A 13,763-nucleotide genomic window follows, 5' to 3' on the forward strand; every position below is an offset into this window, starting at 1 on the left:
CGTCATACGTTCCAGGCTATAAGCGGAGGGGGGAGGGTAAGGGCCTGAATAAGCAAGGTTTTGTTTCGAACTGAAACAATGGGGGAAAAAGCCTTTAATGCTGTCTGGAAACCCCATTCCAATAGGTATAGCTGAGAGCGGCATAGGGAGGAAGCAAGAGGAGTCAATATAACGCTGATTAACGTCTGGGTCTGTAAAACTTATCACTTTCGAGCCTTGCATGATCAAGTTTGGTTTTAAACCTTGCTTAACCATAACGCTGAGAATAATGTAAGCATCAAAGCCCTTAGCATTATGGGTGATAAAGATAGAGCCCTTAAAGAGCGGGCGTCTAAAATGAGCGAGAAACTTTTCAGCACAATCCTCACCCTGACAGCTCCAAGATTTACCATCTGATGTTTTTTTACACACCAGAAAAGGAGCGTGTTCGCCGTGATCGTTTACAAACGTTTCAAAATCATAAAAAATCAACTTGTTGTTATGTTCTGTTTCGCGTTCTATAACCTGCATGTAGCACTCATGTGTTTGATGATCACTAGAGATTTCCTGGCGACAGATTGGGCATTTGCGCTTTTGGCATTTGTGAGCTTTTTCATGTGCTGCTGAACAATGTAGCCTCGAACACTTGACACATTTTTTATAGAGGTCACAGTTGCTGGCGGACCTTTGACGCCTCTCAACAAGTTTTTTATGGCTCTCAAAACAATAAGGAGATCTACAGGTGCGATTACAATCGGTACATACGATAGGAGAGAGTAAATGCTCCTTGCAGTCAGGCTGCATACATACTGAGCAGCGAGCAGGGCAGAAATGGGATAACACATGGTTAAACCCTATGTAACAGTTATTACACAGAAAGTTTGTGCCCAAAAATCCTTTTAAATTTTTAATAGCGTAGTAATGATTGTCAAATAAAAATAAGCACAGGGTTTTTTCTGTATTTGGTGTACTAGTTTAATTTACAAAGGCTACGATCATACTCGTTACGATAAAATACTACAATCTTAAAATTGAGTAGGATTTCGAATGTAATGATTTTATTCAAGCCCACAGGCGTTTGATCGTTTAGACCAGCTTTTTCTTGAATTTCTCTAGCGAACGCTTCTGCCTGCCCATCATTAAAATTGGGGTACAGAACGTGGGCTAGACTTACAGCAAAACATAACTTATTCGCTGGGTTATGCACCACGTATAAAAAACGTCTTTTCTTTTTCACAATTTCGCTGTTGAGTATGTGTTTAAGCATTCTCTTTCCACTACCGGCTGGTGGTCTAACAATCTGAGCTACGAGCTCAAGTGAACCATCACACATTACTGTCCAGTTGGACTGTACCGCTCTCAAGAATAAGTTTTCAAATTCACTCAAATCACGATTGTCCCGTAAAATCACTGAAACATTATTTTGTAACTGCTGCCCTATCAATTCTAACTGTAAAAGATCACCTGGGCATGCGTGGGAGGACACCCTGTTTGATATTTCACGTGCACTCGCCATTACGCCTTGATAATAATGTGCATAATCAGGTATATCGTTTGGAGGAGGGAAATTCAAAATTTCTCTAATTTCAACGTTATTAAATTTCTTTCTAACAATTAAAGATGGTTCTGGTGAATTATCAGAGCAAGTATTCTCAGGATTACCCCCTTGCTGAAAGGGGTGATCATTGTTTACTGGGTTGAGCGGGTCATTCGCACAGATGTCTGGGGAAGAGACTAGCGAATGCTGGCTTTGATCATCAGTGAAACGATTTTGATTTAACCTGTTTATTTGGCTCAATAACTCTGGCGGTATTTGAACCTCATCTTGTGTTTGGGCCAAAGCTTCTAAAGCTCTATTAATTGCTAAAAACGGATCAGAAAAGGAGATGTTTTGTGTCAGACTCATTTGAGAATGAGCCGTGTCTGACTCTGTTTGAATTTCATCTTGATCCACTCCCAAACTGAGGGAATTATTTTGAAAGGCACTTTCACTAGGCGCTAATCGGGCAAGAGCTAAATTAAGCAATTCTAAAGAGTCATTATTATTAATCACCTCAGGTTGCTCACTCTCTTGTGAATGTGTATTCTGAGAATGGTATGTATTTTCATTTAACCTAGCTAACGCTGTTTCTATAGCAAGAAATGGGTCTGTAATGTCTTGTTCCTGGTTATCCATTTTTTTAATTGTTTTTAACAATTATATATTAAAAGAACAAAAAACAAAACACAGTTAGTTTGAAAAAAGGAAAAATGAAAAAATAAAAACAAAAAACCTTTATAAGATGAGCTGAACTAATTCAGCGAACAGGGAAACCAGACGGATACCAATTGAAGCTAGCTTTCGTCTGCGCGTTTCCCTTGTCCTTCTTCTTCTCCTTGAGGTCCTAGAGCTCCTCCTTTTCCTCCTCGTGAAATGCCCTAAGAATTTGAGGGTAAGATACAAAACAGTTAGTAATGTTAAATAGAAAAGGGATAGTTTTTATAAAATGAGAAAAAAGCGAGAAGCTAGAGAGAGACTAACCGTGATTGGATCTTAAAGGGAGTCGCGGTGCATCTCGTGTGCCTGATTGCGGAGAAGAGGAAGGGCTTGTGGTGCTCCGATTTGCCGTAGCACGGGGACCGTGCAAATCGTGCCTCTCCCGGGCAGAGAGAGCATAGTTTTTCCCAGAGGCTCTGGGGAGAGCAGAAGCTCCGTCGGGGTTGGAACTGGGTCCGGAAGAAGAAGCAGGGCGACCCAGCGTAGAAAGCAGTTGTTCTCTTTCACGGGTCGATAGGCGGATATTCTTACCAGTGGAATGCTGGAGCACTGGTGGAGACGAACTCGGTGAACTAGAAAAAAGAAAGCTCTCAAAGTCTGCTACATCTAGAAAGTTTGAGAAAAACGGAAAAGAGGGTAAATGTTTTGTTTTTCTAGCACAAATAGCTGTTAAGAGTGAGAACAAGAATGAACCATACCAATTTGATCGAGAGAGTCTAAAAGAGAGGAGTTGAGCACACTTATTTCAGAGTCTAAAAAGAAATAACAACGAGTATTTAAAAACAGGAAAAACAGTAAAATATAAACATTATATGAGCAAGAGTAAGAAAAATGAGGTACCTGAGGAGGACATGTTCGCTGGTATTGTGTACTAAAGCACTTTTAGCTCAGAGTGTTAGAGGCTAGCTTATATATATTTTAAAAAGTGTATTCCAGGTGTTACAGAGCCTATTTGCATGTCTTTTGAAGATGAAAAAGCTTTTTGAGAGAAATCGTTAAAAGGAAAGTGTAAAACTTACCGTTTGATGTGGATATAAGGAAAAAGGCGCCAGCTGTTGTTGAAGTCGGTGGGTCCTATGCGAAGTCGCAAGCAGCCTGAGCGGCGCCAGTTGTTGATATGGCTGATGTCAGAAGTCTTGTGGGAGAGCGCCGGCAGTCTTAACCTCAGCGGGAGATCGTAAAAATCAGACCTGCAGCCGATTGGCTAACCGGGGTGCGAAGGGAGCCGCCCCATTGTTATGTGATTGGCAGCGGGGCTAAGTTAGGCGGAGTTGGTCTCTGGCGGTAATTTCGAACGAATAGCCAGAATCATTATGCGGGGAGATGTGGAGCGAACAGGCAGGAAATATTTGTGCTCTGGAAGCGGATCGATTAAGAGCAAAGGGAGAACTTAGACTCTGCGTTTAATTTTAGAGGTAGCTGGTAAGAGGGATCGTTTTGAAGAAAAAAGACTAAGGACTTTTCAGGATTTGTCCCCTGTTTTTGAAGGTTTTGGGAATAGAAGGGATACCTAACAAGGGTTTTTGGACGTGCGTTTTTGGAGTAAACGGAGGATTTTTTTAAGGAGTTTTGCCTTTCCTCCGCGGAGGATCAGAGGTGGGAGCCGTGGGGAGACTAAGGAATTTTTTCAGGATTTTCCCCCTGTTTTCGAATATAAGGTTTTTGGGAATAGAGGGGTACCTATCAGGGTTTTTTGGAGAAAAATAGTTTTTTATGTTGGGAGCCGCGGTGCATTTTTCGGGGATCGCCAGAGTTTTTTGTTTTTTTTTCACGATTCTGAGTTTTATTCTAAATCTCATTGTTCGGATTAAACAAATGCATATAAATTGAAATAAAGTTTTTCCCCAAGGTATGCAGCCTGTATTTCTGGCCATACTGAACATTACAAAAGCACAAGTTTAACTAAACAGTTTCACTATTTTACTATGTATTATTAACACGTTTTCACACATAAGCACGGAGCCCGAGAAACACTAAGTCCGGAGACACAGGCGCGCACACGTGCGCGCCCAGATACACAGCCTCGAGCACTCTCAAAGGTGCTATATAAATAAACTTTACTTACTTACTTACTTACTTACATTTTGACCATCTGATACATCCTCTAAAACCATGTCTGGTGATTGGTGCAGTTTTAACTGTTTGTACTGTTCCTGTATTGTGGGTTGTCTCAAGTGAGACTTCCGTGTTTCTTTAACTGGCACATACTGAAAATAACACTGTTTGCCTGTACTGTCAGATCCTAAAAAAATTGAGTGGGTTCCACATAACTGAGATTTTCTTTGAAAAATGTCTTCCTTTATTTGTCAGATCTGAACACACCTTTATGGTACAGTGTTAAGAGATCATTCTGTGAAAGTTCTTGAATGACGTTATCCACTTCTGCTTGTGGAATATTAAATGCAGACAGTTTGTCAGACAGTTTTGCAAGAACATTGTGCATTGCACAGCTGTGAAGATCCTGAAATTCCTCTATGATGCATTGTATAGTGCTGGTTGGCAAGAGCAATACATGTGACAGTTAAAGACAATTAAAGCTACTGACCCTCTCCAGCCATCCTCTGGCTCAGCAAATCAGACAACAACCTCATGTCATCTAAGTGGCCCAGTAACAAAATGCCAGCTCCCCCTTAAGAACACTCCATACGTGAGATTAATTTTTTTTTGGGTCCCTCTCTTGTGGTCCGTCAGGCCTCGGGCCTCCAGGATCCTCACCCCCTGTGGTCCCCGAGACCTCCTGCAAAGGAAACAAAACACCTTTTCCTACGCCTCCCTAACTTATCATGTTCATCAATTGTTCTCTTTATTCAAACTTGGTTCAACCTATTATGTCTGGGCCTCTTTAATCAAAAGCATGAACCTAATTATCTTCTCCCTTATCTGATCATCAACATCCTGTACACAAACTGTCGCTGCTGCAAGTGCCTTAACTCTGATCTAAAGTCACCTTTCACAATAGATCACAAGAAAATCATTATAAGCGCCTATTCTACTAAAAGATCAGAGAGAAAACAACCATTTTAATCAATTAAGTTTAAACATATAAGCAATTACTCATCCGTAAAGTTTATCATAGCCAAAAGCTGCCTAAAAACAACTCCTGTGTGTTAACACTACACAGCAAAAACTGGAGTGTTAAAATTTCAGGGTTAAACATGTTAGAGTTGATTTCCACTCTCAAAGTGTCATTTTAACACATTCTGATTCAAATAGTGTTCAGTGTTGGAGTTATTAAACAGTGTTATTCAAGTCCAAGCAAATGAACTCTGAAGAGAGTTATTTATCTTGGCTTCTGCCCAGGTAAACCCGTGGATCAATTAATAGTTTGCTCTGCCGGGCCGATTTTCCATGTGCTTCTGCTGGTTACACCGTGGTGGATGCCTGCCGTGTTGCTGCTTGGAGTATTTTACACAAACGGTAAGTAATTCAAACTTATATAAAATTCACGGTATTCTATGAGTGCAGTGAGGTTTTCTTGATGTTTCTTGGTGTTCGGTTGCTGAAAACGAGCTTTAATAGAGGAGGAGATGTGTCGAAAATTCTATTTAGCCTCCAATGCTAATGTTAATGTTGCAGTCTTTTTACTCGTGAGTGACGGTAGACACTGCACCTGGAAGCGCCGCGCTACGTTCAGCTTTTCCCCTGTTCACACAGACACGTCTTTCTCCACGCCAGTTCATGAGCGTTTTTGCTCCTCTGTTTATTCAGAGCAATTTTTTCACAATTGATAAGTAAATAGCATCCCAAAATAATTGAAGAGAGCTTGTTTTAGTCACTCCTGCTTTTACTTTGACATCGTTCATCGTTGACTTGTCTCTAATCTGTCTCTCTCTCTGTCTCACTCTCTTCTCCCTTTGAGACACCCGCCCCAAACATAGTCAGTTAGGCTGTCCCCTCCTTTGCGATGTGTTTATTTTCATCTCTATTGTCTCTTTTCATACACGAATCTGATCGCATTTGTTAATTGCAGTATTTTATTTTGGAGAATAGCTTTTATCTTCAAAATTGCCTGGATTGTCTTGTGTGTCTTGGTGTAACTTCCTGCGGAAAATGCGTGGCCCACGCAAAAAATAGACCAGATACCGAAACAATCGCTTCGTAGCACTCCGTGTCTGGTGTAAACTACACCATAGATTAACATGTATTTTGTATTGTGTTGTGTATCAATTGGACTCCTGCATGGACAGACACAGGTTTATTTGATAACATTAAATGTTATTGCAGTGAAATTCAAACGCATGGTCAGTATTAATCACCATGTACGGTATATGTCAGTGTTTTAATCATTTTTGCTTGAATTGCTCAAAATGTCAAATACTTACTAGTATGCCATTTTTGTTATTATTTTGTCTCAGTAAAATGCTGGTCCAGGTTCGATACTGCCAACAGCAGAAGTATGTGAAGTTGGAAGAGGTTGATGGGCGGTTTGAGTTTATGCAGTTTCATGAAAAAGGTTTGTTTATATCTTACCTAATTTTAGTTGGGGGGACAGAATTTTTTGTAGGGCGTTTCGCCAAGTCTCTTGAATCATACAGTGGTGTATCACTTTAGTGAATGTGAGGCAAGAACAGTTTACTTAAAAGGTGCACTCAGATATATCTTATCTTTTCCAGCCATCGAGAGATTTTGCCTGCCACCTGATGCAAAAGTAGTGTACAAAGATGCAACAGGGACAGAAGTTGATGAAGTGATTTTCAGTGACCTTATCAGCCAAGGCACTGTGGTCCTAACAGTTTTCTCAAGTGATGGTGAGAAATTTAAAGGGGCAAGCTCAACACCAGACATGGGGAAGGGCTGTGTGGCTGCTGGTTGTTCCAAATAATCAGGAGCACACAATTTGACCAATCAGCTGTTTGAACATTGAGATCAGTTAATTTAAATGAGTCAGGTCTGCAGTGTGATGTTGCCTTGTTAGTTAAAAATCTGCAGCCAGATTTTTTTCTACACCTTACAGAGTAATGTTGTTTTTTCCTTTTAGAATTTTCTGATTGCTCCTTGTCTTCTGCATCTGATTGTTCTGACTCAAGCTTCAGCTCAAATGCAAGTACATCAACTATACTTCTAGATGAGGGTCCCAGGAAGAAAACAAGAGTTGAGGGTACTGTTGATGCAGCATCTGCTAAAAAGGTTGTGACAAAACTCAGTTCTCATAGTTTTTTTTCTACTTCATTATTCTTAATATGTAGAAAAGCTATTCCTCACTTTTTGCATCTTTTTTTTCTCAAGTTAATTGAAGGTGTACTTGGAACCAATTCAGGTGGTGAAGAGGTTCTCCAGGAATATCACACAAAACAAACTCTAACAGATGCTACCAGAAGAAAAATGGTCAATATAATAGTGGCTCACATGATTGATTGCCATGGGTATGTATGTTCTATTTGTGCATTTTATTTTATTTTTTTAAATACAAGTTACTATTTTGCCATTACTTAAGCATGCTAATTTAAAATCGTTTTTCAGGCACCTCCCCACCAAAGCTGTTAGAGAACAGTACGCGCTAGGGGTAGTGACATTGTTCCCATCCCTGAAAGACCCATACTCCAAGAAAGGCTATGTATAGTCACTATTATTGCACTTTGTTTACATAATTTTCATGCTGTGCATCATTGGGATTTGTGTGCGTTGACATTTAAGTTCTGAAAATTTTCAGATTGACAACACATTATTTTTGAATGTATTTACATTTTAGGAACACTTCTATGATGCTGCAAGCAGCACTGGATACATTTCTTGGCATTTGAAAACGATACAGAGAAAGACTAGAAGAGGATCTGCACCACCAAGTAGCTCCACTGGCTTTGCTCAAGAAGGAGGTAAGAAATTAAGTGTCCGCAAACTAGATAATGTTCTCATTTACATTATATACTATTTTGTTTTCATTTACCTATCTGCTCAGCACCTATGCTTTTATATTTGTGTGTTTTTCTTCAGGGGGCCCAAATTACCAAGGGCCCATTAATGTCGACATGCAGCTTGAAGGAGATGCTTGCCAGGAGGCCATCTCTTTGCTGAACCATACATCCGACACTTCCTTGATTTTCCAGAAGATGAGAGAGACCTTTCAGCATCATCAGAAGCTCATCAATGATCCTGACAAAAGTCTTGATATCCTGTCTATCTTCCCAAGATTCTTGGATACAAAAGGATTGGTGAGAATATTCAGTGGAATTTTTAATATCACTTTAAATTTCAAGATGAATGTGGCAGTAGTAGATTTTCTTTCTTAAAGGTGAATCAAGACTTCACTCTCCTGTTTGATGATGAGATATCTACCAGGCTGCTTCAGAAATGGGATCCAATCTTTAGGTATCAAATCATCAAAGAGGCCAAGCAGCTCACCTCAACAGTAGAGTTGCGTCAATTGGTGCAGTCAGCAGAGAGTCCACCAGGAAGTGATCTTGATGAGGCAGCAAGTGAATTTGTTAAATATGCTTTGCTATAAGCAGTTAAAGTTCAATAGCATCAGGATTCAATTAATAAATACCAATTCATTCACCTGTTAGCTTTGCTTCATCAGTTTTCTTTAGCTGTTAGTTTAATGTTTATGACAGCACATTTCAACTTTCTTAGGAAGTGCTTTTCTAGTTCTCCTTAAAAATTGCATTTGAAAGATTTGCTGTCAATTGATTCTTGTGACTCTTTGGCCGCAGCCTTTGACCAAGACGTGGCCTCCCTGTTGTTACTGTTACATCTCCTTCTGCCACCTCCAGGAGGACCAAAGTATCAAAAAATCAGCGCCTCTGATGCTGTTGAGAGACTTGTAGTCTTTCATAAGGTAATTTAATATTTATAGTTTTTATCATAAGTTGTCATGTCACTGGTTAAGAGGTGAATGAAACAAATTACAGTTGAGCTTACAAAGGAGGTTTACATACTCATTTCTGTGATGCTATTATCTCTGACTTTCTCCTGTGTCTAATGCTCAGTATCTTTGTCTCAACTCCAGTCTTGCTGCAGTTTGGAAGAGCATCTCCAGAATCAGCAGAGTCAGCAGCCATACCTCCTGGCTGTTGGGCGCCAGAAGAGGAAGGTCGACAGCTTCTATGTTGCCATAGACAAGCGTCTCATCCCCTGCCAGGCCAGCCGCTCCCTTGGGGCATTTGATGAGCTTTTTAAAGCTCATTTTGTGTTCAATGTGTCTTATGATGCTGCACTTGTGAATTTCTACACATTTCTGCAGACAACAGTAGACAATATTGATATGGGGAAAATGAAGGAGTCCCCAAGAGTTCGTGACCTGAGAGCCAAAATCCTTAACCAGGAAATTCTTCTCACAACCTAAGTAAAAATCATTAAAATGCTGACATGTTTTTTGTGTAAGAGAGCTTATCCCAGCAGTCAGCAGCTGATTTCACATTTAAGAGGTGAACATGGTTATTATCCTGGACCTAAGTTTAAGTTATTTTGTTGGCAGCCAGGCTGCAGGCTTCAGTTCCAAACTTATGCAGGCTTTAGGAAGCACCTCAGTAGTTTTCACAGCAATGTTGACCAAAATGATCGAACTTCAGCCATTGCTTGTTTTTCTAATGACACAGTTTCACCTGCTTTGGAGGACCAGTTTAATTCCTCAAATCTTCCTCACAGTTCTCCCAGTGTTCTTCCAGAGTCTAGTTCTTCCAGTGTTCCAGTGAGCATTGATTCAGTACTTACAAGGGATTCATCCAAAGAAATGTGTGCATCCATTGTGGCCAAACTGCAGGGTAGTGGCCTTTCTAACAGTTTAGTATCCTCACTTGTAGGAGATTTGGAGGAATTAACAAGTGAGCTTCGCTCAGAAGCAAAGCAGGCCATTCTTTCTGCGTTACCCACAAAGGACTCCAGCATATCTTTAATAAATGAATGTTTTGAAAATTTTGAAAACCCTTTCACCAATCTGAACACAGAATGGAAACGAAATAAATACTTCAATCTAAAATGGGGAGTTGTAGAACCTAGAGAAATAACACTTGGAGTGAGGTATGACATCAGGCGAAATCAGAAGTCTGGTACTTATGATCAAGTACCTGTGAAGGATACTTTTATATATGTACCTATTTTGGAGTCTTTGAAGTTCATGTTTAGAAATCCAGAGATTTGTGTTTTCCTGCAGAGAAAGTGTAGCTCAGAGCCTGATGCTTATCATGACTTTTGTGATGGAAGTTACTTTAAAACTCACCCTTTGTTTTCAGCCAAAAGGCATGCATTACAAATTCAGCTATACTATGATGATTTTGAAACAGCCAATCCTCTTGGCTCTAAACGCGGAATTCACAAAATTGGCTGTATTTATTTTGTTATAAGAAACTTGCCCCCAAAATTAAATTCCATTTTGATGAACATTCATTTAGTGTCACTTTTCCACACACCAGATCTGCAAAAGTATGGTTTTGATGTTATACTGGAACCACTGATAAATGATGTTAAAAAACTGGAAAGCCAAGGGCTAAGTCTTCCATTTTCTGATGAGCAGGTATATGGCACAATATCACAGATCACTGGAGATAACCTAGGGATGCACTCAATTCTTGGTTTTAATGAGTCGTTCAGTAGCCGTCATTTCTGTCGCCTTTGTTTGATTGAGAAGAATGATTGTCAAATGGTTTACAGTGAGGATGATCCTAAAATTATTCTTCGTGGGAAAGATTTGTTTGACATACATTGCCAGTCTCTTCGGGAAAATCCTAAATTGAAGTCACTGTATGGGTTGAAAATAAATTCTGCACTCAATTCATTGCAGTATTACCATATTTGCAATAACTACTCATTTGATATAATGCATGACCTTCTTGAAGGTGTGGCTCAGTATGAGGTCAAATTGCTTTTTGAGTATCTTACGCAACACTTCATATCAGAACAGAACTTGCTTTCTAGGATTTATGGTTTGGACTATGGATTTTTAGAAAGAAAAAACCGGCCCACTAAAATCATATTGGACAATGCTGACAATAGCATTGGTTTGAACTCTATCCAGACATTCTGTCTTGTGAAAAACATCCCACTTTTGTTTGGTGACATTATTCCTGCAGGGAACAGACACTGGAATTTGTTATTGTTGTTACTTCAAATAATGAACATTGTTTTTTCACCTTGTCTCACTCTGGGAATGACTATATATTTGAAGAATTTGATTATTGACCACCACAAACTATTTAAGCACACGTATCCACACAGAAACTTGATTCCTAAGCATCATTTTATGATTCATTACCCATCCTCTATTTGAAAAATTGGCCCTTTACTGTATATGTGGAGTACGAGGTTTGAAGCTAAGCACAAGTTGTTCAAAGATTATTTCAAAAATTTCAAAAACCTCACCAAATCGCTTGCTAAACGGCATCAGATGGCCATTGCTTATCACTGGGAAACCTTTTCTCTTAAACAGAAGGAGTTTGGGCCAATTAAATCATTTTCTTTAAGAGATGAAAGTGTGGTCAATAGTGAAATGCCATTATCAAAAGATGTTTTCTCAACAAGTTGGGTTAAAATTGATGGTGTAGAGTACAAAGCTGGACTCGTTGTTTGCAGTACAATGGAGGAAGACATGCCAGTCTTTTGTCAAATAATTGATACACTTATGGTTGAAAATGACATTTTTTTGTTGACACACAAACTCTTTACTGAAAACTTTGATGAATGGTAAATGGACTGATTCTTATATAGCGCTTTTCTACTCTCTCGGAGTACTCAAAGCGCTCTATACAACACGCCACATTCACCCAATCACACCCATTCTCACAAGCACTTTATCTATACTTAGTGCTATCTAACTACATTCACACACATTCATACTCCGATGGATGCATCGGAGAGCAACTTGGGGTTAGTATCTTGCCCAAGGATACTTGACATGCAGACTGGAGGAGCCAAGGATCGAACCACCAACCTTCCGATCAGTAGGTGACCTGCTCTACCTCCTGAGCTACAGCCACCCCAACATCACCATGCATTCAAAGTAGTACAAACTGAAGAACGGTGTGTCATAAAAATAACTGAACTCAAATGTCACAGACCATTTGATATTCAAAACTCATACAGTGCTGCAGATGAAAGTTTGTACATTATATCTTCATTTATTATGTTGTGATTCACTTTCTGGGAAAAAGAAGCATGATAATATATGTTTTTGGACAATGTACAGTTTTCTTGAAATTATTCTCATAATTGTAATTGTTGTCGTTAAAAAGTTATGTTAATCTATTACATAAATAGTTCTTTTAGGGATTAAAACTACCTTAATAAAAGAGTAAAGAGTTAAAGTAGTGTTATTTTTCAATCTGTGTAGTGTTAATTTAACCCAGTTTGGTGAGTTAAAATTAACTCAGACATGGTGTTAATAATAATTTGCTCAGTGTTAATTTAACCCAGTTTTAAGAGTTAAAGAAGGAACTCTGACAAAGTGTTAAATAATTATCTATTTTGAAAATGTTAATTCAACTCTGTAGAGTGTGGAGCTATATAAACCCTGAAAAAATGTTAAAATCAACTCTGTGGGAGTTGATTCAACACTACAGTTTTTGCTGTGTAACTTCATTTTGAAACTCACATTTCCTGTGTTATAACATGTTCTTGATATAGCATTTTTATTTCATTTTGCTCGTCTTACTGTAACGGTACATTCTAATTATACCTTATCAGACTTAGCCAAAATATATGCTTTCATTCCTTTGGTCCTTCTTTAAAGCAAGAAACTCCTATTCAGTTCCTCTTTTCTGTCACTTGTTGCTAGGCCAGCTCAAATTCAATTAGAAGCTAAATGAATGTCAGGCCTTTGGCCTGGCAAGTTTATAGATACTATGTGTTTGTAAGCATGTGCAGCCTACTGTGCTCTAAGTCACTTTGCACAATAGATAGACTGGACATATCGCCAGCAAAAGCTTTTGACCTTCAATTAATGGACTGAGCCACAACTCTTTAATAAGCATGCAATGTGTATAAAAAATCATTTCTACATATATAATCTTCAGTCTTATTCATTTCGGTCAGCGACACTTTTAACACCCTCTTAAAAAGCTCTCTCCTCTACCCTAGAAATAGATCTATGTAATATCTGTATGTGTAAGCCTGCATTATAACCACTTATTCTAGAAATCAAAAAGAAATCAAACATTTTCTACTCCTAAAATCTTCGCTAGTTTTCCCCAAAGCATATCTTTTATTCCCACAGTTTCCCTTTAAGTTTGGTGTACAGCTTCTTATGAACACCGGCATTTTATCTTCTAAACAGGATTCAGTTCACTTTAATCCTTTAACTTAAACATGAAAATAACAATTCCTGCCTCAGTTTTACCATATCTAAATTATCAAAAACCCCAAAAGTTATAAAATGATCCTAAAACCCATTTCAAATTAAACCTTAAATCCCCCTCTCTCTTTTTTTTTGACACATCTCATGTGTCAAAAAGCACTCAAAATGCTTCACCCGAGCTTAGAAATTAACAGAAGAAGGTTAGTCATACCATCTCTCAAAACAACTCAGCAATCCTCCTCTCAGGTATATCTGCTCCGGCCCTGAAAACCTGTATTTAAGGAATGAAATCAATTTAATCAT

At 38.9% G+C, this 13,763-nt stretch overlaps 1 protein-coding gene across 3 annotated transcripts; it reads left to right on the forward strand.

Moving 5' to 3' along the window:
* Positions 1–5,570: 5,570 nt before the first annotated feature.
* Positions 5,571–11,166, forward strand: LOC148094575 (uncharacterized). 3 transcript variants are annotated; one of them, XM_087837560.1, is made up of 11 exons: positions 5,571–5,653; positions 6,592–6,689; positions 6,850–6,984; positions 7,215–7,363; positions 7,463–7,599; positions 7,697–7,790; positions 7,926–8,049; positions 8,168–8,385; positions 8,466–8,649; positions 8,887–9,011; positions 9,183–11,166. In XM_087837560.1, the coding sequence occupies exons 2-11, from the start codon at positions 6,596–6,598 to the stop codon at positions 9,516–9,518; spliced, it is 1,596 nt and encodes a 531-aa protein (XP_087693686.1). In that variant the 5' UTR covers positions 5,571–5,653; positions 6,592–6,595; the 3' UTR covers positions 9,519–11,166. The 3 variants fall into 3 exon arrangements, with proteins under 3 accessions (XP_087693686.1, XP_087693685.1, XP_087693684.1); XM_087837559.1 differs by lacking the exon at positions 6,850–6,984 and having other exon boundaries at positions 5,596–5,653; XM_087837558.1 differs by lacking the exons at positions 5,571–5,653; positions 6,850–6,984 and having other exon boundaries at positions 6,479–6,689.
* The last annotated feature ends 2,597 nt before the right edge of the window (positions 11,167–13,763 follow it).

This window comes from Neolamprologus brichardi, unplaced genomic scaffold (genome assembly GCF_056152115.1).
Source record: "Neolamprologus brichardi isolate AB-2024 unplaced genomic scaffold, ASM5615211v1 NODE_ptg000036l+_length_2141236_cov_1, whole genome shotgun sequence".
NCBI classification, from domain to species: Eukaryota; Metazoa; Chordata; class Actinopteri; order Cichliformes; family Cichlidae; genus Neolamprologus; species Neolamprologus brichardi.